At 42.6% G+C, this 26,079-nt stretch overlaps 1 protein-coding gene across 1 annotated transcript in view; it reads left to right on the top strand.

The window, feature by feature from the left end:
• The first annotated feature begins 8,788 nt into the window (after positions 1-8,788).
• The window catches only part of PDE3B (phosphodiesterase 3B), an 82,495-nt gene continuing 65,204 nt past the window's right edge, over positions 8,789-26,079 (top strand). Inside the window, exon 1 of the mRNA XM_084208164.1 lies at positions 8,789-9,999. Within this exon, the coding sequence (XP_084064290.1) occupies positions 9,004-9,999 (996 nt within the window). The 5' untranslated portion in view covers positions 8,789-9,003. The remainder of the gene's footprint in view (positions 10,000-26,079) is intronic.

Raw genomic sequence — 26,079 nt, 5'->3', positions numbered from 1 at the left:
GCCATTCTGTGACATCACAGCCTCTGGGGCCAGCCTGGTGGCTGGCAACTGTCCCCAGGCTGTCCCAGTGCCCAGAGCACGAGCAGAAGTCGGTGCGGAGAGACGGCCAGAGTGTGTGCTGAGGGGGCAGCTCAACCTACAGCAGCACCATGGCTGGCCACGGCTCCCAGTGGCTTCTGAGCGTCTCCGTGCTCCTGATGCTGGCCCGGCCCGTCAGCCCTTCCAGCCATCCTGAGGGGCACACGGGCACCTTGGGCGACCTTCCCAAGGACACGGAGCCGCAGGCCGTGGGCCCTGAGACGACCCCCTTGTGGGTCGTAGCAGCAGTTTCTTTGTTGGACTTAGTCCTGGACCTGCTGCTGACAGACATTGTCCTCAGGTGGTGCCGTGGCAGAGGGCTCTGGAGATGGCGGCGAGAGGTGAGGGAGGGGAGTCAGGCAGGTGGGGTGGGACCATGGGTGAGGAGGAAACAAGGCCTTGGGTCAAGCTGGGGTCAGGCAAGGCATGAGAGCCCCCACGGAGGAGAAAAGCTGGGCACATCCCAGGGCTCCTGGACCTCTTGGGCAGCACTCTGCCCAAGGCCCCAAGGCAGAGGGGGATGTCAGGCCCTGGGCGAAGAATCAGGGCCAGGGGCTGAGCCCCAGGGACACCGGGCTGGGCTGCCAGGGCCCGTATTCCTGCAGGATCAGCTCGGGAAAGCCCAGCACGGCCAGAGTGTCTGCAGGGGTGTCCAGAGGCATCCCAAGAGGGCTCAGCCCCACGCTCTCCCCGTTCTGTGTCTTGCAGGAGAAGCGCCAGAGCCCCTCGGTCTCCGCAGGGCCGTGCTGCAGGCGGGGACGCGGCTGCTGCCAGGAGCTGCTGCAGCTGCTGAGGCACAACCGTGCCCTGATGCGGCTGTGCCTGCACCACAGCTCTCTGCAGAGGCCCAGGCAGAGGAGAGCGGCAAGATGGGGCCTTTGGAAGGGGAGGAGACTGCACTTCTCCCCTCAGCCCTGAGGTCCCCAGCTCCATCTCGCCTTTCAGCTGGCACAGCAGGGCAAGGGGATGTGTGAGCAGTGCTCAGCCTGGGCACTGTGACATCCCCCACCATAGGTTTTTGTGAAGGTCCCGTTAGTTAGCCATGGCTTAGTCATAAGATCCCAGCAATGTTTTCCATTAGAAGATGAAGTTTTTATAGAGTTCTTGTTGTAAGAAATTGACTCTTTTTTAGGTATAAGGTAGTCCCCATATAGATTTCTCCCTACCTAGTTTAGATTATTTAAGCGGTCCATTTAAATAAAATTCACCTTTTCTATACTTTTCTGTTTTATTTCTTGATATGCCATCAGACAACTGACACAGCAGTTGTGTGGTGGTTCCGTCTCATCCAGAATGGAGAGCCTGAGTGTCCCAGCAGGGTTTCAGACTTTATTGAGGGAAGCTGGAAAGAAGATGGCGGGCAATATTCGCCTGCCTCTATCTTCCAAGGAAACTTTGTTTAGACCCCTGCCTGCAATGTGCTGGGGGCACCCAAAGGCACAGGAAGCTGTGTGAGTGGCCCCAGATGGTTCTTGAAGGGGCCTGGGGCACCAGAGAAGCAGGCTGTGCTGGCTTCAGAGGTGCCGGCAGGCCATGTGCAGGCTGTGGGGGGCACTGATGCTGGATTTGTCCCCTAAGTGTCCAGTCCCTGGTGATGTCCCTCAGGGATCAGTGCAGCAGGGCCCAGCCTTGTTGCATGTCTGTCTTAATGATGTGGTTGAGGGGATTCTGTGTCCCATGGGCAAATCAGTGAGGGCACTAAGTAGGCTGGGAGTGTGGTGTGCTGGAGGTGGGGAAGGCTCTGCAGGGGCATGTGGCCAGGCTGGTTGGGCCGAGACCAGCAGCAGGACATCGACCAGAAGCAAGGGCTGGGTCCTGCACTTGGGCTACAAGAACACCCTGCAGCTCCAGGCCTCTCCATCCGTCCTGTTTGCCTCTGAAGCTCCATCTCCCTCCGGTGCCAGGGTCACTTGCTCTAGCTGGCTTGGCTGACAAGGCCTGGGTAATATCCCTGCCATTGCTGGGCAGCCTCAAGCAGGATTCCCTCTGCTCTGAGCACCATGGCTGTCTCTGGAGCAGGACTGAACTCCAGCACCCAAGACAGTAGAGGAGCTGGGCCTCTATGTTTCACTGCTAGCTGAGGAATTCCTCTCCAGACACTACAGACACTTTGGTCCATTCTGTAATCTTGTCGCTGCTCTGACACATTTCCTCAGACCTGTCTCAGCTGAATGCCTGTGCTCCTTCTCTCTGTGCTCTTCATCTCTGGGCATGGATCCAACCTTGGCCTTCAGAGACAAGCTCCTTCCCTTCTGGGTTCCATTCTCCTCTGCTTAGAGGCCTATAGGACTTGAGTGGAGCCTTGAGACTGCTGCTCTGCCACAGCAGCCACATCACAGAACTGCTTTTCATGTGCTGCTCCAACTGCATCTGGCAACTCACAGTGCTGCTGATAGAAAACCTCTCCCCAAACCCTGTACTTCCAATGGACTCTCGTTGCTTTTCCAGCCCCCATCTTTTTCCTGCACTACTTACTCTCATTCATTCTTGTACAACTTGTGCAACTCTCTGTTGCAGTAAGCAGTCGTTCCTTGAAATGATGATTTCTTATTTAATATGAAAATACAAAAAAGCCAGACACTTGAGAAGGCCATAAAGTTGAGCATCACTCGTGGGCAAAGCCTCTGGTCCTATCCACAGGGAAATTGTTAAGGAGGCATTGCCTGCCTACTCAGAGCTTGTAAAGGACACGACAGAGCAGAAACCAACAAGGATTTTAAGCTGTGCCAACTGAAATTTGGGTTAGATAGCAGGAAAACACTTTCCCAGAGAGCTGTAAGCAATTGGCCCATGGTGGAGTCCCTGGTGTGGGAGCAGATCAAGGAAAGAGTGGGCATTGGACTCAGGGCTCCCCTAGAGCTGCCATGCTGAGGATGGGTGCCCCACTGGGCTCAATGCTCTCACAGGGCTCTCCCAAGCCAGTTGATTCTGCCATTCTGTGACATCACAGCCTCTGGGGCCAGCCTGGTGGCTGGCAACTGTCCCCAGGCTGTCCCAGTGCCCAGAGCACGAGCAGAAGTCGGTGCGGAGTGTGTGCTGAGGGGGCAGCTCAACCTACAGCAGCACCATGGCTGGCCACGGCTCCCAGTGGCTTCTGAGAGTCTACGTGCTCCTGATGCTGGCCCGGCCCGTCAGCCCTTCCAGCCATCCTGAGGGGCACACGGGCACCTTGGGCGACCTTCCCAAGGACACGGAGCTGCAGGCCGTGGGCCCTGAGACGACCCCCTTGTGGGTCGTAGCAGCAGTTTCTTTGTTGGACTTAGTCCTGGACCTGCTGCTGACAGACATTGTCCTCAGGTGGTGCCGTGGCAGAGGGCTCTGGAGATGGCGGCGAGAGGTGAGGGAGGGGAGTCAGGCAGGTGGGGTGGGGCCATGGGTGAGGAGGAAACAAGGCCTTGGGTCAAGCTGGGGTCAGGCAAGGCATGAGAGCCCCCACGAAGGAGAAAAGCTGGGCATATCCCAGGGCTCCTGGACCTCTTGGGCAGCACTCTGACCAAGGCCCCAAGGCAGAGGGGGATGTCAGGCCCTGGGCGAGGAATCAGGGCCAGGGGCTGAGACCCAGGGACACCGGGCTGGGCTGCCAGGGCCCGTATTCCTGCAGGATCAGCTCGGGAAAGCCCAGCACGGCCAGAGTGTCTGCAGGGGTGTCCAGAGGTATCCCAAGAGGGCTCAGCCCCACGCTCTCCCCGTTCTGTGTCTTGCAGGAGAAGCGCCAGAGCCCCTCGGTCTCCGCAGGGCCGTGCTGCAGGCGGGGACGCGGCTGCTGCCAGGAGCTGCTGCAGCTGCTGAGGCACAACCGTGCCCTGATGCGGCTGTGCCTGCGCCACAGCTCTCTGCAGAGGCCCAGGCAGAGGAGAGCGGCAAGATGGGGCCTTTGGAAGGGGAGGAGACTGCACTTCTCCCCTCAGCCCTGAGGTCCCCAGCTCCAGCTCGCCTCTCAGCTGGCACAGCAGGGCAAGGGGATGTGTGAGCAGTGCTCAGCCTGGGCACTGTGACATCCCCCACCATCGGTTTTAGTGAAGGTCCCGTTAGTTAGCCGTAGCTTAGCAGTAGGTTCCCAGCAATGTTTTCTTTTAGAAGATGAAGTTTTTTTAGAGTTCTTGTTGTAATAAATTGACTCTTTTTTAGGTATAAGGTTGTCCCCATGTAGATTTCACCCCACCTACTTTTCAATTGTTACAATAGTCCACTTGAATAAATTTCAGCTTTTCTACACTTCTCTGTGTTATTTGCTTGATATTCTATCCTTTATGACTATAAAGGTCCTTAACTGGATGAAGGAGCACCTTCCTTTTTTCTGAGAAATGCTAATATTGATGGATTTTCCATTCCTATAAATCTAATAGGACAAAGAGTACAAATCAGTTCTACAATTTCCAAAACTACTCCTTCAAGTTTTACACATCAATTTTATTATTGGCAATGTTCTGAATTAATACCAAACCTGCACAGAAAATAAGGAGGAAGATAATTAGCAGTTGACACCACCCACTAAACTACATTTTAAAGTTAATTTAAGGTCTCTCGGTGCAAGTTTGGGTGTGTAAATGGGATATTCACACAGAGGCACTACCAGTTGGTAGGTTTGGCCTTTTCAGTGAGTTCCATTTTTAGTTTTTTCTTTCACGAAATTAAGGAAAAAACAAACATTTCTCTTTTTAGGCAGAGAAAAGACATGTTCGGTTTTTAAGAAGGCATTTTATTCTGACTGCATAATAAGCTATTGGGGAAAATGTGAGCTTTTAGCAGAATGCCACTGTGCTGTTGCAGTTGTTCTACCACTGTGATGAATAACAGGCAGGTCTGTAAGACTCCTGTAGTTCATCCTATGCGAGGGTCATTGACCACTTATCACTGTAGGGATCACTGGGAATAATGACAATGGAAAATGTGGAGGTAGCTTTATAAATAAATACTTGCAATTTCCTTAGTCAAAAAAACCCCAACTAAACCTTTAAAACAATGCTATAAAAATAGTTATCCCCTCAGTTAGAGAATTTAACTGTTTTATATCTGCTTTTGGTTTATATTTTTATGTTAAATATTATCATTTCTATCTGAAATATTCATTATTATTATGCTTTTCTGAAGTGAGTTACAAAGTAATATACACCCATCTTCCCAAAATCTGATTTAAAGTGTTTGCACGTTTAATCACTTAGGAAGCAAAAGGAACTTCACATGTCTCAGGATCAACAGAAACTAACAAACACAACTCTACAACATATATTAAATTGTCAATCAAGTCAATAAATACTTTCCACCGTAGAGACAGATACCACCAGTTTATGAATTTTGATAGTATAGATTTAATGAAGAAAAAGTAAGTCTTTACTGCCAAATCAGTTATGAGTTGTTCTATTCTACTGCCAGTATGCTGTGGGTATAAACACCATATTTTCATAGTCTCATCCATGAAGAATTCGACTTTAAAATTAGGTCTGGTTTTGAGTTTGACCAAACAAATGAAAATTCTCTATTAAAACACAGAGAAGGCAGCAGGGTCAGTCTTTGCAATGAAAATCTAAGATTTAACAGTACTTTCCTGATCAGATCTCCAGGGCTGAGTATACATGGTTATTGTGGTGGCTTGGCCCTTGCTGGCGGTCAAACTTTCACCCAGACATTGGCTCATTCCCTCTGCTCAGGAGGAAAAGGAGAAAATAAGAAAAGCAGGAACAAGAAAGCTGCCTCAGCATAAAGACAGGGAGGCCACTGATGAAACAGACTTAACTTGTAAAATCTTATTTATCACCATGTAAAATGACTATTTAATTATATTAGTATTTTTTATTATTAGATAGTCAGAGACAGCCAACCTGACTCAAATCACTGAGCCACCCATCTTGTTTTGGTACTGAAACTGGAGGACGATAAAAAAAAATTACATTCCCCTGACATAAAAGTCTTTAATTTTAATAAAACAATATGTTTTTCTGTATTTGTTTAAGAAATAGCTAATAAGAAAGTTATTTCCTCATTCTAAAAATTATTCTGTTACAAGGAGCAATTTAGTTAATGCTATTTTAATTTACAACAGACACTAAAGTACTCAAACCAAGCTTTCTTTATACTGAAATTCATTATTAGATTGGAAACTCCTCAAGACAGGGTCCTGTAATGTGGTAGGAAGAGTGTTGTTAGGCAACAGAGACATTATTAAAGACCAACTGTATTCCCATTACATTTTGGAATGTATACATTTCTTCAGCACACATATCACTGAAATTAAGCTAATTAATTAATGATAAATGATTTGAAAAATATGGGAAGGTGGTAAAGTATATTGTTAATACAAAGTTACTGACTGAGAGAATGTGCTTACAGCCTCACTGTGCTGACTTCATAGGCAGGTGAAATTTACTGTAGATAACTGTAATGTAAACACAGAAAAAACCCCTAATCTTACCTATAAAATTATCTAGTGGATGTAGATGTTAACAATCAGAACACAGAGCCTGGGATCTATATACTTAACACTGTGAAAACAGTGTTCAATGTTCAACAGAACCACTTCCAACAATGCTCAGTTTATCTGCTGTATCACTTCCCTAGCAAAGCAAAACAAATGAGAGACAGGAATTACAAGGGAAGAAACCATTACTTGGATTGTGCTTCTGTCTTGAATATTGGGTATAACTCCTGGTCTTCTCTGCTCCAAAAGCATATAGTTGTGCTCAAAGAAAAAAAAAAAACACCAACAAAAAAACCAAACCAATAACATGAAAAGAATCTGAAAAAAATATGCTTGAACGCTTCAGCTTAGAAAATAAATGCAAGACTGAGGAAAGACATAAAATCATGAACTGAAGAGACAAGGCGAGTAGAGAGCAACTGTTCATTGTTTCTATCAAAATGAGAAGAATATCAATTAAGACAGGTAGGAAACTTTAAAAAACAACCATATTTCACACTTGTGTAGTCAAGTTCCATTGAGTAGGGACCTTTTCTTGTACTACTCTGCAGATGCTAAAAGCCTATGTGGACTTAAAAAAAAAAAAAGGGCAAATTTGTGGATTACAAACCTACTAAGAACTATCAAGAATAAGACACCACTTCTGATTCAGAAAGTGCTGAAGCCACAGATGGTTGCATCCACGGGATTTAGGGATCATGTCTCTGTAGTCTTCCTTAGGCACTTCCCAGTCTCCACTGCTGCAAATATACCCAAAGGTGTTTAAATGAAGATTAAACCAGTGAATTATTTCTGGAATGCATTTATTTATAGCTGAATTCAAGGGAATAAAAAAAAAATGCATAAAAGCAAGGTATTTCTGAGCCTTAAAAGTATTTACAAGTATACTTGATTGTGGTCCAATTGATATCACTAACATATGCATACAAGAAAATGTAAGAATATAATCCCAAAGGAGCTACACATTTTCCTTTTTCAAAAAGTTTTTAGAATCACTATGATGGCACAGAGTCTTTGTTAAGTATACTGAGTAGGAGAGAATTTTTTTTTCTTTTTTTTTGGAAAAAAGAGTGAAGGGGTATTTCTAACAGAGGAAGATGTATGGTATTAAAATTCCACTAGACTGATTTGCCTTTTAAAAAATAAATCATTACTTATTTCCCTCCCATGTACAGGAGTTACTCTATTTGCCATTGCATACTGCGTTTTCTGTCAGGAATCAAACTGGTGATTTCTGTTCATGGCCAACTTTCAGGCCTGTGTCCTGCACGGGCAGCAATTCCTGCCACCCCACAGCGTCCACAAACCAGCTGCTGCTACACGGGGGCTGCTCAAAAAGAGGGAATTGCAAGCAATGGCACCAAGTAACTTCAAAAGTTCCTTATTTCAATAAAAAAAAGCAAAAAGTACAACCACTGACTTACCCGAACTGATTTCTGAACCAGTGTAAGTAAAGCAGTACAATTTTATGTGGAAACATGGCTCAAAGAACCTTTGTTCTAAGTAACAAGGTAAACATGCACAATTATAATAAATTTAGAAGTGCTTAGCAGTTACTTTTCCAGAAAGAAACAAACAGAATAAATGAGCAAAGGCATTACTCAAAATCCCATTAGCTGTCTGTTTTCCCTTACAGCAGTCTAAATACTTCCAATGATCCCTTCCAAAATTATTATTTTGATCCATTCCAAAGGTATTAGCTGTGCAAATAAACCTGGTCGTGCAATGAAGTCTAGTCTGTAACTTAGTTAACGAGGGCGGAAAAAAAAAAAAGTAGGTAATTACTCTAATCCATACTTACTTCTCGGGTGCTTAAAAAAAAAAGAAAAAAAAAAAGGGAATGAAAAGGAAAAAGTGATGCTCCTCAAAGGGAAAACACTTCGATATTCTGTGTGTGCTTTCCAGCCCGTACGAACAACTTTTCCGCGGCACCTCGAAGCTACATGACAAGATAAAGCACAAAGTCGCGCCAGTTCAGCGCTCCTGCCCCTCCATCGCTTCCTCATCGTCCCTCGCTGTGGCTGCGGTGCCGGGCGGGAGCCGGCCCGAGCCCCGCACGGGGGGCGGCTGGGTACAGACATACAGATTTATATTTTAAAAAAGATCGCGGGAAGTGCGGCTCCCGGGGCCCGAGGGAGGAGGGAAGGTGGGCGGGGAGGCGGGAGGCCGGGAGGGGAGGCAGGGGGGCGGGCGAGAGGGGCTGTTCCCCGCCTCACTCCCACCCCCGCTGGCTCCGCCGCGGCCGCTGCCGCCGCTGGGCGCTGGGAGGCGGTAGCGAGTGCCCGCCGCCGGAGCCGTTTGAGGAACGCGAGCGGGCGAGCCAGACTTTTACCTTTTCTCTCTTTTTCCCGTCCTCACCCACCATGCCGCTGACGCCGCTGCCCGCGGGGGACGAGCGGCGGCTCAGCCCGGCTCCCTTCTCTTGAGGGGATGCGGGAGGCGCGGCCGGGACGCAGCTAGCGCGACCCGCGCCTCTCCGCCGTCCTCCCCCTGCCGCGTCCCCGACCACCATGAGGGAAGAGCGAGAAGCTGCGGCGGCGGCCGCCCCCCCTCCCGGGGCCGGCAGAGCCCCGCAGCACTGCCCGCAGCCGGACGGCGGCGGGGCGGCCGCCCCCGCGGCGCTGCCCGGCAGCGCGGAGAGCCTGCGGAACGGATACGTGAAGAGCTGCGCGACCCCGCTGCGGCAGGACCCCCCGAAGAGCTTCCTCTCCTTGCTGCTCTTTCCTACCGCCTCCTCCTCCCGGGCTCGGCTCGCCCTGGGCGTCCTGGCCGCCGCTGCCCTCTCGCTCCTGGCCTTTCCCGGCCGGGGCAGCGCCCGGGAGCAGCAGGACGGGAGCAGCTGGCGGAGCCCGCGGCCGCTGCACGCCTTGCTGTGCCTGACCCGCTTCCTCAGCCCCCTCTTCAGCATCGCCTGTGCCTTCTTCTTCCTCACCTGCTACCTGGTCGGCGGCCGGCGCGGGGAGCACGGCGGCGGCACGACCCGCTGGTGGCTGCTGGCGCTGCCCCTGTGCTGCTACTCGGGGGACTTCGTGGCGCTGCAGTGGCTGCTGCCCGAGGAGGGGCACGAAGAGGAGCCGCAGATGTTCCTAGGAAGGCTCCTGACGGTGCTGGTCTCGGTGGCGGCGCTGACCCTGCCGCAGAGCTCCTTAAAGTTGCGCCGGAGCCTCCTCGTCTTGGTGTTCTGCAGCCTGGTGTGGCTGGTGTCGCTCGGCAGCCTCCAGGCGCTGCCCCCAGCGCTCGGCCCGCTGCTGGCCGGCACGGTCGGGGTGGCAGGCTGCCTCCTGGCACTCTGTGGCGGGGAGCACGGCATCTTCTCGGCGCAGAGCCGAGGAGCGCACCACCAGCATCACCGCCACCCACGGCTCCCCAGCGTGGAGGAAAAAGTGCCTGTGATAAGACCCAGGAGGAGATCTAGCTGCGTGTCCCTAGGGGAAACTTCGGTCAGCTACTACGGCAGCTGCAAAATGTTTAGGAGACCCTCGTTGCCTTGCATTTCCAGAGAGCAGGTAGGTTTCTCCGAAACTTGAAGGAGAAACTTTCGGAGGAATGAGCGCCACTCCATAGCTTTTTCTGACTGCTGAGTGTGTCTGTGCTGGATGTCTGCTCACTAACAAACTCCTGCTAGAGGAATGGAGGAGAATGTTAGTCCCTTAGCGGGTTTGTCAGCTCGCTTCTGCGGAATCGATATAACCCTTTATTTCTGCGTGGGTGCTAAATCATAATAATGTATTTGCTGTAGGATAGAAGGTTCGCTCGCTTTCTTATGCAATCTCAATTATTAAGCCGTTCTAATCAATAAGCCGTTCTTATTGATTAGAGCAAAACCTCAAGCCAGCTTCAGCTTTCAGTTACCGTGTTATTTTGTTGGTTTTTTTTTTTTTTTCCGAAGCCCCCCACCGTCTGGCAGCGTTTCCGAGAGAAAGAAACCACAGCTTTCTAAGCTGCCTGGCACTTCTGGTTCTTCCCGCTTTCTATCGACAAAACCATTACCAAGTGCTAAAGAAATATCAGGTTTTGAGGGATATTATTTATCGAGTGTTGGCGTTGTTTGAGTGGCAGCTGTCCTTCTGCCCTGCAGATTACTGTCGTTTGTTCCTCTCTCTCCCTCTCTCTCACCCCTTGCTCCTCGCTCCACCTAAGTTAACGTTAGTTTTGGGTTGATGGGTTTTAAGAAATTTCTTTTTACTGAAGAGAGAGCTGTTCAGTAGGGGCTGGAGGGATGCCCGAAACGCTCAGTTTTCTTGAATGGAAGTCTGTTGGTTTCTACCTCCCGGAAAACTTTTCAATGAGTCTTGTTTTTTGTAGCGTAAACCCCCATGCGTGTGGGGGAGTTTGTTTTTATTTGGGCACTTGCACGTCAACTGCAGGAACATCGAGTTGGGTTGGAACTGGCCCGAGGCTGCTGCAAGTGGTTTATCAGCCCGTTGTAGGAGGGAGAATGAGGGGAGTGCATTTAATAAACGCGCAAGTGAACAGTTTCTGCGGAGTGATTGTTGCTGCAGAATCCCCCGTCTGTTACTGTCGTGGCTGAAACTCATCGGTGCCAAATGAAATTTTCTAGTTTTTCCTTGACATTTGTTCTATAATGCAGGTCTTGTGATTGACTGTGAATTATGTCTGATGAAATACGAAGTGAATCTGAAACGGTGGAGTAGTTTTGGAGCATTTCCCCCCCGAGTTTGCCCAACAGAATTAATACAGTAATTGTTTACAGTGATTAATACAGTAATTGTTTCTGCATAAAAGGTTAAAATGCAAGTATGCTGTGACAGTCTTCAGAAATAACTCATTCAGTACGTTGCAGATTATCTAATGCATACAATGAAAGAAACATTAAAATATTTTATTAGCAGTTAAGATATGTAGGGACTATCATATAATAATTTACTTTCTTTGTTCCCTTCTGGATAGTAAATGCTCTCTTTTGCTGTCACATTTGTCTGTAGTGCAGAAATCTCAGAAAATGTGATTTCATTAACCTTTCTAGATGATAGAAGATATTTGTTCATATGCAAGTTACTAAAAGCTTCCTTTGACGTTCGGCTCACTTCTTAAAGGAGTGTGCATATTTCAAGTTAGGACATTCATTATTCTTCAAGTAACATCATAAATGTCAGCTATAACTAAATACATAGGATTTATTGGCAATGCTTAAATCATACGTGTTCATAATAAAATGTAGCTTTTTGGTAGACTTCCAGAATTTGATATCTTTGTTATCACTAGATGTGAACAACAAAGAGATATGAAGTTCTTAATTTTCCTAATAATCTATTATGCTTCACAATAAATATTTGTGCTTTGTTAAGCACAGTTTAAGTGAGATCAACAGATACGTGTTCTCTGCTGTATTTTATATGCAATTTTACAAGGATAACACAGGTTAAATTCTCTGATCTCCTCTCTGACTTGGAGAGAGATCAGACATTGCAGAGCTGATAAAACATCAATTGTTTGCTCAGGGGTAGGGAGAAGTAAACCCATAATGTGTGACTTTATTTGAATAAACAGTACAAGGTTTTTATATTGCTTCCTTGAAACTGAAGGAATGTGTATACTTCATGTTTTTCAGAGACCATCTATTGCGTGGGTTTTCTTCAAGGGCTGATTACACATTTTGCAAGTCTTTATAAAGCAGTACAGTGTTTTTTTTTCCAATATTAATATTTCAAGGAGTTGAATGGACATTGTTAGGAAGATGCTGCTGGTCCACCATGACAGAAATACTTTAATGAATGAGAGATAAGTTATTATTGTGATTCTATTAGATGTATTTTGTGTAATTGTCACAAACCTCTTATATGTAGAAGAAGTTTATGTCAAGTATAGAGTAGCAGGTCAGTAGAGTACTCCAAGGATCATCTGGTCATACCTTTCTTGGCAAGATCACTGTCTAGACAAGTTGGCCCAGCACCCTGTCCTGCTAAATCTTAAACTTGTATAATGTTGGGGAATCCATTACTTCTCTGGGGAGCTTAGTCCAGTGGCTGATTGTTCTTATTGTAAAAAATAATAATAATAAAAAAATGTCATTTTGTGTAGACTTTAGTTATTATTTGATAAAAGTAGAGAATGTTAGTATTTACCTTAAATTTTCAGTAACATGTTGATTTGAAGTTATACATGCTCTTTGTCTACTTAAGGATACAGGAAGATAATGATATTTATTTGATTGGGTTTTTTTCTTTCTTTTTTTTTTTTTTTTAAGTCAACAGTTCCAAGGGGTCTGTGTGCATGGTGGGGTGGGAACAGGATGGAATACTAACACACAGGGGAATGTAAAACCAGCAGCACATGCACACAGAAATTGGATGGAACGATCATTTTTTTCTGGGGTACAAGTGGAAAGAGGCCCTGTAAGCATGATCCTGTAAAAGCTTGCAAATTTGAGTAATCCTCCTGACAAATACTTAGGTGTTGCTTTCTGAACTTCAACAGATGCAGTAACTATAAGGCTGGGAAGTTGATAAAATTAGATTATTCTTACAATTTTTATGAGCATCTAAATTCATGCTGTGTGTGTCTCTTCTGCAGTACATATGTCTAGCAACATAGTTTGAGGTGGGAGGGAAGAAACTTGAACAGATCATGTCTTTATGTTTTTATGTAAGTATACTTAAATGCCAATATCAAAATATATATGTTGTGGGAAACAATATGACTCAAATTACAGCTAAAAATTTTGCAAAGGCAATTCCTTTTCTGAATTCTACTACATTAACACTTCTGCCAATAGGAACAGATATGATTTTCGCAGTAAACAGGCTGTTAGTATTCTTACTTCAATATTCATCTCGGACCCAGAGGAGAATTGCAGTAAGACTGCAGTATTGATTGGTATTTCAAACTTTGTGTAGGTCATATTTTGACTGCATGTATTAATTAGATAGCAATCTGTTAGCTCTACCTATTGCTACAGATATCAAAGGGTTTATCTTTATTGACTGTTGCACATTTAGCACTTAATTCTATATTTTTTTTCTGTCTGAAAGCCAAATCAGGGAATCTAAAAGGTGCTTGTCAATATTGCAGATCTTGTAAACACTATGTCCTGAAAAATATGGTAGTAAGATTTGTTTTTTCTTTAACTTGATAGTGGATGTGTGTATGAGAGCAAACATATATGTGTAGGAATCTTACATTGGAGCTTCTCAGAATCCAGAAAGAATACTCATATTTTTCCTTGAGTAAAGAATAGGCCTTCCTATTTAAATACACATGATACGTGTCCAAAAGAGTCTGCAAACAGAGCTGACACACACTTTTTCTGGTTATCTGACTGGGTTCAAACACGTAGGAAAGCTGGGATATTTCATGGACAAAGACTGCTTTCATGTTGCACTCGGTTAATTACAGGAAGAATTGTCTTGTGGTTAGGGTTGGATTGACCACCACCTCTCCCAAGTTTCTGTTCCAAGCTATCTCATACCTTTGATGTATTACCTTAGGAACATCAGGACTTGATTTCAGGAATCTGAAATATTTGTGTAGCTTGAAATTAATGCAGTTCCTTATTTGCTCATGAAATTTACATCTGCGTCTGTTACCTATTTGTGAAACAAATTACACTTTGTCTTTAAGTTTTCAGGACATAAACTTCCTAGTGCAGAAGCTGTCTGTTAATGTGTATTTTATAATCTGATACTGAAACAGATTTCTAGTATCTGTTACATTCAGATGCTGTTTGCAACCCAGAAGCAGGTGAACCTTTACCTGTTGAGTGCAGCCAGTAACAAAATACGATTCTCCTTGCTGTGTGTTTGATAAACCAGCTCTTTGCTGTTCGAAGTTTCTCCCTCATGATTCCAATGACTGTTACCACAGCTGTACCTGCATGGCAAGATGTGTTTCTGTTGTTCACCAAATCTTCCTCTTTCTGGGGTTTATCTTAAAGGGAAAAATGCAAGGTAGCAGTGTGTGTTGAGCTGTGGATGGAATCAATTCCAATGGGATGCAGCTGAGTGTGAGGAATGTGCAAAGAGACGGCTTGCATGGTGAAAGAAACAGACTTGGAAAACTGTTTCTACAACCATATTTTGGATGGGTAGGATTCTGATGTTTCTGTCTGGTTCTCTCTGATGTTGGCAAAATATATCGAGCTAGGTGAAATGTGAAATAAGAAGTAAAAGTTGGTCTAAGTTCCATCTCTTTCTCTTTCTCTCTTTCTCTCTCTCTCTCTCTCTCTCTCTCTTTCTCTCTCTCTCTCTCTCTTTCTCTCTCTCTCTCTCTTTCTCTCTCTCTCATAGTATTATACCACAAAGAAAGGCTGATTGAATCGTGGTTTGCCCCTAGAGAGTCATAGTTTAAGATGTCACAATTTCACCTGGGACCACTGAGAATGACAAAGAAGGGTTTTAGGAAGACTGAGTGCACTTAAGAGCTCTGTTAGCTAAGTTTAGCTTAAGCTGGCTTTTAGATATCCAAGACTTGGTGGCAGTTTATATTCTGCATAAGTAAAAGCAGGCAAGAGCGTGTCTGGGCTGTCTGTGTAGCAAAGGAGTTTGACTGTTGCTTCAGGTGTGTTTTCCTGGAAAGAAAATATAAGTGGAGAAAGGAAGGAGATCAAAGACCACTGCTGTGGAAATGCTGCAGAAATTTGTTGGAAGGTGAGGGAAGCATGTTACAGAGCACCAGTAGGAAAGACGGCTCCAACAACTGTATGATTGACTGTGTTGAAGACAAATAGCAGAATAAATTGCATAAAGTACTAATATTCAGCTTGGACCACGAAGATGTTTTAAATGTAGGAAAGAAACTTGTAGAGATGAGAAACAAAAGGTGCTCAGAAGAGTCTTTAGAATGAAAAAGAGGGGCAGCTTCCATGCTGGGGTTTGTGAACAGTGTATTCTGGGAGGTTAAATATGAAAGGGAAGAGAATGGCGAGAAGTTTGGTATATTTTCCTGAGAAAACCTCATATTTTGACACAATGTGTGTCTGTGTGTGTATATGCCTGATAGTACTATTCTAATAATTGAACCTGTGCAATGGAACTGATTGTAATATATTGGCCTTACAGGATCAAATCCCAGCAAATTTTATGAAAAGAACATGAGTGGGAAGTGAAGAAACCCTATGGAATAGGCAGGGCAAGTCTGCGGTGTGAGCTGAGCTCTCAGAATCCCCATGACAGTCTCATGTGACGAGTGAACACCAGAATGATGCAGGTGGGGTGGGGAGTCTGTCACAGCCTGGGCCCTATGTCATATTTGGTTGGAAACTTATATTTCTAAAAAAAGCTTTGTTATTCCTGTTTTCCTTTTCTGATACTTTAAAATGAAGACTTCATGCAGCCTTACCACCCTCAAAAGAAATCACTGAACAAAGCCAAATGCAACTACTAGATGATACCAGTTGCTGAAGATGGGAAAGGGTAAATCTTGTACTTTTGTGCAAAGATTGGGGATTACAGGCAGGGAAACTGGGGGGATGTACTGTTCTATTGTTGATGTAAAAAGTTCTGGAGGAAAACAGATGAGAAATTTGTGTCTGCCAAATGAGAAAAGAGAGGACAGACCACAGAAGGCTACAGACATAGAATGTTTTGCTGCAATCTCACTGATTTTTCAGGATAAAACTATGTGGAGAGCAAGCTGAAAGAATAGTTGAAGATGAGAATAAAAGAGAGCGAAAGGAAATGTTGAATTTCAGCATGTCCTTTCCAGTGGCTGCAAACAATGCTTTACAAGATGCAATGACACTACAGAATAAATTTTAATGGTAAAAAAAAAAAAGGGACTTTCCTGCAACTCAATAGCAGAAATGAAAATTTAAGGTTACAGCTAGAGCTTGGTTTGGTCAGGGCAAACTGTGCAATGTCTGAGTGATTGTTACTGAAGCATAAAAAGGATCAATAACTTTAAGAATCCAGTGACAGTAAAATTGTGCTAGAGCCTTCAAAACAGACAGGAGCCATGGATGTTAATAAATGAGAGTTCATAGGGTAACAAGTAAACTGGCAGATGATGATATTTGGGGAAGGGAAGTGTTGCCGATATTTGTGAAAGAAATAGGTCAGGGAACTCTGTGCTTAAGGAAGACCAGAGAAGTGAATGGCCTTATTGATGAGTGTGGCAAAACAAACTGTTCTAGGAACTGGAAGGGCCATAACAAGGCATGACTGCTGAAACAAAATGTCAGCTTCCAGAGCAGTTTTGTATTTGAAAATGGATCATTCAGCTGGAGAAGGACATCATTGATATCAATACAGGCAGCTGGTGAGGAGTAAGTTTTGATGTGTTGGGCCATCCTCTCTTTTTCACACAGAGCTTTTGTATTTAGCACATTCCTTTGAAACAAGTGCAAATTTATTGGGAGAGGGCCAGACCAGGGCACAGATACCCAAGCAGTTTTTTTATATCCCCCTATTTGTTTGATAGTTCAATATTTATGAAAAACAGTGATGTTATGCAGAACATTTGTGACCCCCAGTGTTCACCAGTTTGTACAGGGGTGTGTGAAAAAGCCTGGCATATTTCCAATTCAATGTCTGATCAAATGGTAATGTTGACAAGTTTTGTTACCTAGTATGCAGTTGCCTACCTTAATGTCCCTTTATGCAAACCCAAATCCCTAAGTTATTAGTGCTGTATGCACTAAGGCATGTAAGCAGCAAATGTTCCATTTGTTGTTCATTTGATAAATTAAAGTTTGTTTTATGGAATATGAAAATTATATTTTCCCTCTATAATTTACTATTTTAAGTGATTCAAGATACTGTAGAAAGGGTACCTTATGAAGCTATATTTGAATTCTTTGGATTTGGTTTAGGAAGGTCTTCCCTCTTTTATGAGGAAAATCCCAGGCTTTTTGGTGTGAATTATCATTACAGGTATGTTGGTTTAGCTGTATCCATGCTGATGATGGTCACAGAAATAGGAATGGGGTTGAATTTGGGGTGAGTTCACTCATTATGCCCAAAGCAGCCAGTGCTGCTCCCCCATCCCAGAGAACTGTACCTCTGAGGAGTGGTGATACAGCAAGCCTCTGTCACACCTGCCTGTTAATATCTACTGTCAGGATGCTTCTGTCAGCAAAGTTCATAATATAGAATGAACTTTTCTAAAAGTGGGTAAAAGCTAAAGTTACCAGAGGGAAATTTCATCATTTTTATTGAAATAACAGCTCTATTATGACTCCCTGCATCGGCACTATGGTATTAGCGTGTCTCTTTAACCTTCATTACTGGTCATGCTTCATTTGTTTTTGATTAATTAATGTCCTTTAACAAGATAGGAGCTAAATTAAAGGGTAAAAAAGACATTCTTTTACTAGGCTTAATGTCTCCATGACTTTTTTTCTACCGTGACTTAAAACTAAAGGCTTGTGTTTCCATTTAGGGTCTTTTTATTTTTCATAGAGTCAGTTGATATTGCATGTTCAATCACAACATATTTATTTTTTTTCTGTTAAGTATTATTAAGTATTATTGTGTGATACCTGTTTGCCACTTCAAGAATATAATTTTTTTCTTTCTGCCTAGTAGATTCATTTAAAAGAATTCTAAATTTCTGAGTACTCTAAAGTTACTAATTTAAGAAGTACTGGGTTTTTAAAGGAGTTTTTTTCTAGTGCCTTCTGGCTGTCCAGAAGAGTTTCCATCCTTTCACAGGAGTCGTTGATACACCTCCTGTTTTTCAATATGTGCAATATGTGATGACTGCTCAACAGTGGCTCTCAGATACCTCATTATCTCCTGTGTGAGGGCTGTGGGGTGGCCAAGGAACCTTACACTGTGTGCTTTACAGGCAGGGATAGCCTCTCAGCTGGGCTTGTGCCTCTCAAAGTGAGCTGACTTTTTGTGAGCTTTCTCCGAGGCAGGGATAGATCTCTGTATTCATAGGATAGTATTCATATTCGTTAGTAGTTAATAAAACCCAGTGTCATGTGTGGTTTAATGATGCTGACTTAAAAAAAAAAAAAAGAATATGTTTTGAGAGAACTCTTAAGTTTATTATGTTGATTACTGTTCACAGTGGCCTTCATTTCATTTGCCACCTAGACAGTGTAATGTGCAAATTCACTCACAGGCTCTTGCATAGCTGCTCTTGCAATTCCATAGTTTCCTACAAATTCTCCTTCCCTCATTACATAGTATGAAATTAAATTTCAGTTTATTTAAACTGCATTTCTGCAGATACAAGCAGATGTGTGAGTAGAAAGGGAGGGAAGTTTGTGTTGAAACCTGAAGGTGTGATTAGCAGGCTGAAAAAGTTTAGATCCTGCTGTGCCTGTGAAACACCATCTGCTCTGGCAGCGAGTGCCCTGAAGGAATTGGCTGAGGCTGGAAGGAGCAAAGGCACGCTAGCACAGCTTTCCTCTTGGCCAGTCGGATCTGCAAGAAGCAGACTTTATTTTGCTCAGGGAAAGATGAATATTGGTCTAGGTTTTGCTGTTTCCACTGGGATTGTCTGTACAAAAGGGCTCTGAGGCGCAGATATAAAGAAATCATTAATGATGGCATGATTATTCCTAACATGTTAGTATAGAACAGAGCAGTATATTTCATATCTTAACTGAAAAACACAAACAGGATTGTCTTGTCCACCCTGCATGTATCCTCCTTCTGTCCTTGTTTCAGCTAACTGCATTTTTGGGGCAGCAGAGTATCCTTTTGGGGATCACTGGAAAATGCTCACAAAGCAGATTTCAAACAAAACCTCTTGCAGTAAGAGAATTTCCATAGATTATTCACACGGATGTTTAGTCATCTTCTAGTTTTTTTGGTTTTTTTTTTTTTTTTTTAAATAGTAAAAAATCTGTGAAATGCTACTTAGGATCTTTCTAATGATTAAAGAACTGTGATATGTCTCTGAAGTCAAAATGAGTTATTGCCGTGATGTAAATGACAGCATTTTGCTGTTATGGCAAAGCACAGTTGAAAGTATTTTGATTATAAGCATCTCTTAGCTTATTTTTAGGCAGTTGTAGAAAGCATTAATTAGAATTTTTATCAGCATTTATTGCTATTTTTTATTCAGCACAGCAGAATATTTCCATGCCCACATAATACAGAAAGTCTAATTTTTCCTTCTATTTGGAGTCTGCTTGAACAAGTTGGATTGAGAAGGAAGAGTTTGGAACAGCTTTTGTGTTAATGGCCAGTCCTTTTTTTTGTCATTGCTGTTACTTCATTTATTTTTCATAACTGGCAGCCTGTTCATTATATGCCAGAGAATTTTGAAGAAGTTTGAAAATAATAAGCTTGCAAGTGATCTTCTATGATGTCAAGATGAAAATAAGAAAATGGGAGTAGATGAGCAGAGGCAGATGTGATGCTGGCTATTGCTTTAAGTGTGGTCTGTGTTTTCAAATCCTCTGAGGCAATGACTGTCAGAGACATCTGCAGAATGGTCTGATGAAAAAAACCAGTACTTTATCCTATGTGTGATGGATAAGAATTTTTTATGAAGAGCAAAAATCAAAACTAGATAAGAGACCTTAAGCTTCAAACAGTCTTATTAAAACTGAGAAACTCGGTGCTTATGTGTAAAATTTACATAACTCATTATTGAGCATAACATTTCAGGACAAATTAAGTTAGAAACTGATATTACACCTGTAAACATGAAATTGATTTTTTTTTTTGGGAAGGTGTCTCACAACATTAGAAAATATTTAAACTGTGTTTCGTCTAACAAAGATAGGCCATTTCAGGTATCTGCAAAAGTCAGTACAGCTTCAATAATGGACCTCTAAAGGTACATTTAGTCCTATGTAATTTGTCTTTTATGAGAGTAGTTGCTGTTAAAATCTCCCTTCTAAAGATATGTAAGTCTTCCATGCTTGCCTTAACACTTGTTCTAGTAGGAAGCTCCCTAGAGTCACCAGAGCACTTAAGCTTTCAAGTGGAAAAGAACATGTGTTTTGCAGTGTTTAAGGATTGAGATTATAGTCCTTAGTCGTTTAAAAATTCACAGAGCTTAATGTAATTTATAACTTTAACAAGTGTTAACAGTCTTGAATACACTCCTAGAGCTATGTTTCTTTCACCTGTCTGGTGATGGATAGGTTTGGTGTGCCTTCAGAAGCCACATTTTTATTCTTAATTATTTGGGCCTTGAAAGTACAAGGAAATAATTTTCCAGGAGATTAACATTCAGAAGTAAACTGCTTATTTGCTTGTCTTTTTTGGAGATATCATTTTTCGTTCTTTGTGCTTGTTTTTACCTTTTCGTCATTTTCAATAATTTGAACACCTCTTCCTACCAGTGTGTTCATTCTTTGTTGTAAGATCAGTACCATAATTTGGTCCAAAATTACAAGTGTCTGTTTCAGCAGAGATATGAAAATGTTCTGACACAAAATACTTTGCTACTTAGAAACCTAGCAATCAAATTATTGTTTAAAAAAATTATAGAACATTTTGTACGCTATAACTTTTAACACAGAGGATTTAAATATTTATTTGTAGTTACAGCATTAAAATGTTTCTAGAATCTGTTCCTTCTAACTGTCCATTGTGGAAAAGTTATACACAATTCAGCTACATTCAAGATGCTGCATACATTTATTTTTTACAGTCATGCTTACCTTCTCTTTTACCTTGATACTGTATTTTATTGTGAAGTTCTTTGTACATTTTGCTTTTTTAGTTCTGCAGGTTAGATGCAAGGCACTCACTGATCTGCTTCCTTCTCTGTAAGTGCACCTGCAAATTTATTTCTCACATCTGAGCTCTTAACATGTGGGCTTTGGTGGCTGGGAGCTTATTCTTTGCTGCCCAAAGAGTATCTGTATGTCTTCAGTAGTTTCAAAACTCAAAACAATCCCCTGTTTGTTTATTTCCTGGATGGTGGGGACAAAGGATTTCTAGGTTGGTTTGGGGTTTGGTGGTTTTGGGTGATTTTTTTTTTTAAACAAGATGTCTCTTTAGACATCTTGTTTATGTTTTGCCTTGCTCTCTCCTATTGTAAGCAAGTGAGGAGGGAGAAATAAGAGTAGTATTGGCTCAAGGGCTGCAGTTGTAGCAAGAGGAGCTGGCTGAATAATGATTGTATGGAATGAGCTGTGCCTCAAAAAATAAATACTGAACATCTTCCTCCCTTCATTTCACCGTTAAAAATGGAGTTAAAGACTCAGAGGATTTGTATTTGCCACTGTACTTTCCTGCAGTGTTTGAGAGCTACAGGAAAGCTCTTCCTGATCTATACAGTACTGACAATGAGTTTGGTTGAGGTGTTTCATTCTGATTACCGCTTGGGCTGTAACAGGATCAGTAGGAGCAGAGGAATACTTTTTGTCCTGATACCTTGAGCTTTATTTACCTCCCTTAGGTTTGCACATTTTAGTGGAATTTCACAGAACTTTTCTTTCTTTTAAAAGAAATTTTGAACTTTATCTCTAATATCTGAGTAATACTTTGGTTCAGCATATCTGTTAGATTCCCAGCTGTGTTCCAGGTCTGTCTTGTTCTTCAAATCAGATCTGATTCACTCTCTGAGATGTTCTGCAGTGGTACCCCTGCAGATTTCAGTAAGATGGGTAAGCCAAGGAAAAAACAGATTTAAAGAGGACAGCTAGTTCCCTGCCTAGCTCTTGTCATGAGCATCATTTGGGGTGTCACCTAGCTTGGTGATCAGAGCTGTATTTTTCTTCTTGTGTCCCAGAGTGTAGCAGGAGACCAAGCTGGAGAAAACTACACTCTGATGGTGGATTCCATAGTCAGTGGATTGTTTTAAGGCAGACAACAATTCTGGGGATTGTAAAAGTGCTAAGTCAGTAGTATTGGATAGATTTCCAACCCTTGCACCCTTGCAGAGGCTTTTGTTCATATTGGTATATAAATATCTTTTAGTGCCCTCTGACAGAACTTGTATGTGGGTGTTATTCCACCTGGTTCTAATCCACTCACCTAAAAACTCATTTTATCAAAGATATCCTTGGCAACCATTTTATGTTTTAGTTTTGGAGAACTTGTCTGAGCCTTGAATCCCATTAGCTAAAGCCATCATGTGGCTCATCACTTTCCTCAGGGCTTCCTAATCTACTGCTGAATAAAGATAGGGTGGGAATCTTCTGTATCTTGCTAGCCTGTGCTGGTTTGCTTTCCTCCCCTTTAGGGACATTAGGATTCCTCAACATGCCTTGTGCCATCCCTGGTTTTCTGCTCCTCATCCCTGAAACTGCTTGATCTCATTCTGGAATTTCCATAATCACATACCAGACTACTTCCTTTATTTTGTTCCTGAGCTGCCTTTCCATTCAGTTGAGGAAAATTTTCTATGTGTGAAGAAAACATTTATTTCTGTTTTTTCTTCTGCCTTCCTGCAAACTATATGGGTACTGTAGCACACAGGAACAACACAAGAGGAATGCAGGTGAATGGGAAGAAGCTAAGAAGTGATGCAGAGAAAAATCTATATTAACAGAGTAGAAAAGCCTACTGATGGAACCATCTGTATTTTGAGAAATACACCACTGAGATGCTAGCAAATAGGTGATTGCTGACTAAGCCAGAGCATTGATCCTGTTGAGTGCATAACTGTTCTCAGTTTTATTTCAGCCTGCTCTTTTCTCTGCACCCTTGGGCTTTTTAGCATAAAACTTGTTATTTTATGCTTTGGAATATTGTTACAGTATGATGCTAGATTTGAGCAGGAAGGCTTCCTAAGAAAAAGGAGAAACACAGTGTATTAGAAAGAATGAGAGTGCCAGTTAGTGGAAAATCAGGATGTTTTCTTGCAGAGCAGTTCTGGCGTGATGCAGACTGGCCCCTGAGTGAGTAAGCTGTGGGGAAAGGAATTCTGAAAAGTCCCTGCCACTGCCTCCTGCCTGCACCTTCACATTTTCGGTACCCAGTTCTCTTTGGTGCTCAGGAAGCTGCTGTGACAGGTTGTTCTGGCTGGCTGTCATCCATTTCAGAATGCTTGAGGGGGTTTCCCATTTGAAAGTGCACTCAGGAGATCACTCTGTGAAGGGGGGGAGCCTTTTTCACCAGTAAATTTCATGAGCATTTTTCCATCATGAAGAATTGCCCAGAATTTTTAACAACAGCAACAACAAATAATTACTTTTATCTCACCTTTCTGCTTTCTTTGTGGCCCACAGTTATTCCCATAGTACAGAAAAACAGTCGTGTTTTACACCGGATAAGCACTGATGTCAGCACAGAAAAGCTCTGTGCTGAAAATAGTTTGTTTCATGTTTATTCATGTCCTGAAATGACCAAATTCAAATTCACATATAAGAAGTAAACTGTAAAATAATCTGGTTTTTTGTGTGTTCAATATATTGCCAGGAAAGCCAGCATTTGTTGTTTTTTATCTTTTTTTTTTCTCTAGGATCTGCAGTTTCCCTGCACACTGATGAGATCTGTCCTCTCTACATTTTTTAGATCAAAATGTGATTTTTATTTTATTCCTTGGTGTCTATACTGTTTTTTGATACATTTTAAAATATATTTGCTACTTATGAATGAGCCTACGGCTACTTAGAAATGAGTCTACATCTATTTGAATTGAATGAGAAGCAATTTGATAGATAATCTTGATATTTATATTTAATTTACTTTAAGTATAATATAAAATCAGGAAAATTCTGTAGCTGCAAAGTTAAGATCAGAAATACATATAACTCATTGTTTTATGTAAAGTCTGCAGGCGACTAATATTTTTAAATTTAGTTGCGGCTGAAACTTTCAGTAGTGCAAATAGAAATTACGAATTAAAATATGCTTTTTAAAAAAAGTAATTTAAATTGATTTTCTTTCTCATCTTTTCCTTCCCAATTAAAAGCAGAAAAGACAGCTGCTGCCAAGTTGTGAGGAAACAAAAATGCCTGTGCAAAAGCTGGCTGTAAAAAGTTGGTTTGAGCTGGGCTAAGCGGGAAGCTGTAAGTGAAGGGTTAAGCTGAGCGTTTCTCTGGCTGCTGAGTGAAACAGGATGCAGTGACTACATTGTCAGACTGCTGGTGTGAGTGCAAACAGATGAGGAAATGCTGGATCAGGCACTTCAGCAACTTGGGCTGTAACCAAGGAAACCGCTTGCGTCATACTTGCCAGCAATTAGCTTACAGTTCTTTTATTTTTGATAGTGTTGCAAGCTGAACTCGCCGGTTACAAAGGGAAAGACTGGCTCCATCTCAAGCCCTGCGCTTATGACTGCAGCCACGGCGCTCAAGAGAATTTGTGAAGCGCTGCTCAGGAAAAAAATTCAATTTATTTAAACTTTCCGTGCTGTTTCTGTAAAGAGAGCTGTAGCTGTGCTTGGTTCTCAAAAATATACAATCACATTTTTGTGATCTGTATGAAAATGAACTTCCCTAGTTGCCAAAATTAAATTTCACCAACGTTTTGGATATCATCACCTATTCCAGCAATTAATCTGAAGTTTTTTTGTGTACTACATATTAAAATATAGTTTTCAAAATTAATGTTACCTGAGGCTTAACCTCTAAAGCAAGGGATTTTTTTCCTAAATCCTTTTTTTCTTTGTTGATTAAAATTCAGTTATTTCCAGTAGTTACCCAGCCACTAATACAAACCAGTTAGTGTTGAAAGCAGTGTGTGTTTTATCTCAGAAAATCATCATATCTTCTGTATTTCACTTTAAAACTGTAAACAAATTTACACTAACTGGCTTAATATTGATGTATACTGTTAGTGTGGGTATTGTCTCGTGGCTAGCTATGGCTGGGATTTTTAGGGAAAAAAATCACACAGTGACCAACAGGTTAAACCTGTAATGTTTGGGTTTTTTATTTTTCCATGGATTTGTTACATAGGCAAACACACAAATAAAGTTAGGGTTTAACAAACTAGAATTATAGGACATAGCTGAAGGCCAGAGTTGTTAAAACATCAGGGTTAAAACAGAATGCACATGTTCCTCAGTTTGTGCAATGCTTAAAAAGTCAATATAATTTAAATGCTTGAATACTTGGGTTTTCAAATATTTTAATTCTTATTAAAAGCATAAAGGGAAAAAGACAACCAAACAAATCACTGAACCTTCCCAATTTCAAACCCTGCTTTCCCCTCCCCTTCCCCCCCAAACCCTTGGATACAAGGCTTAGAAGGAGTGAGTACCCTCATTTCTGCACACTGATGATAAATTGCCTTGGCTGTAGGAGTCTGGCAGCCCATATTCTTAGGGGCATTTTCTGGACTGCAGGCCAGTGTCATTTATGGTTAGCTGGTCACTGGGGTTGCATTCCAAATGGTGATCACTGTCTGTGTGGCTTGGGACCTTTGTGCAGGTTTTCTCCACTTGTATTTTACTTAAATAAAAAAAAGAAAAGAAAAAAGAAAAAAAAGTGTGGAGGTGGCTAAAACACCAGGGGTTTATTGGCCATTAGAAAGGAAGAGCACCAGGTTTTGCTGGTGTTTCAGAGTCATTTGGCTGCCTTGCCCAGCCTCACTAAGACATTGCATGTGGCCATGGCTTGGTAAGGGCTGTATTTGGTCTGGGTTTGAGTTGGCTCAGCTGCAAGATGAAGTTTTACTGTTGAAGTCAGTGGGTATTGGGACTTAAGTCTGGGTGGTCAATAAAGAGCTAGTCTAGATGTTAACAAAGCAAGATGTGGAAATAACAATTTTGAATTTTGTCCTTTGTTTTCTTTGCCCCTTCAATTCTGGACAGTGAAATGC

This window comes from Fringilla coelebs (assembly GCF_963513975.1).
Source record: "Fringilla coelebs genome assembly, chromosome: 6".
NCBI classification, from domain to species: Eukaryota; Metazoa; Chordata; class Aves; order Passeriformes; family Fringillidae; genus Fringilla; species Fringilla coelebs.
Note: the sequence above shows the minus strand (reverse complement) of the source record. Positions and strands in the feature narration are given on the sequence as shown.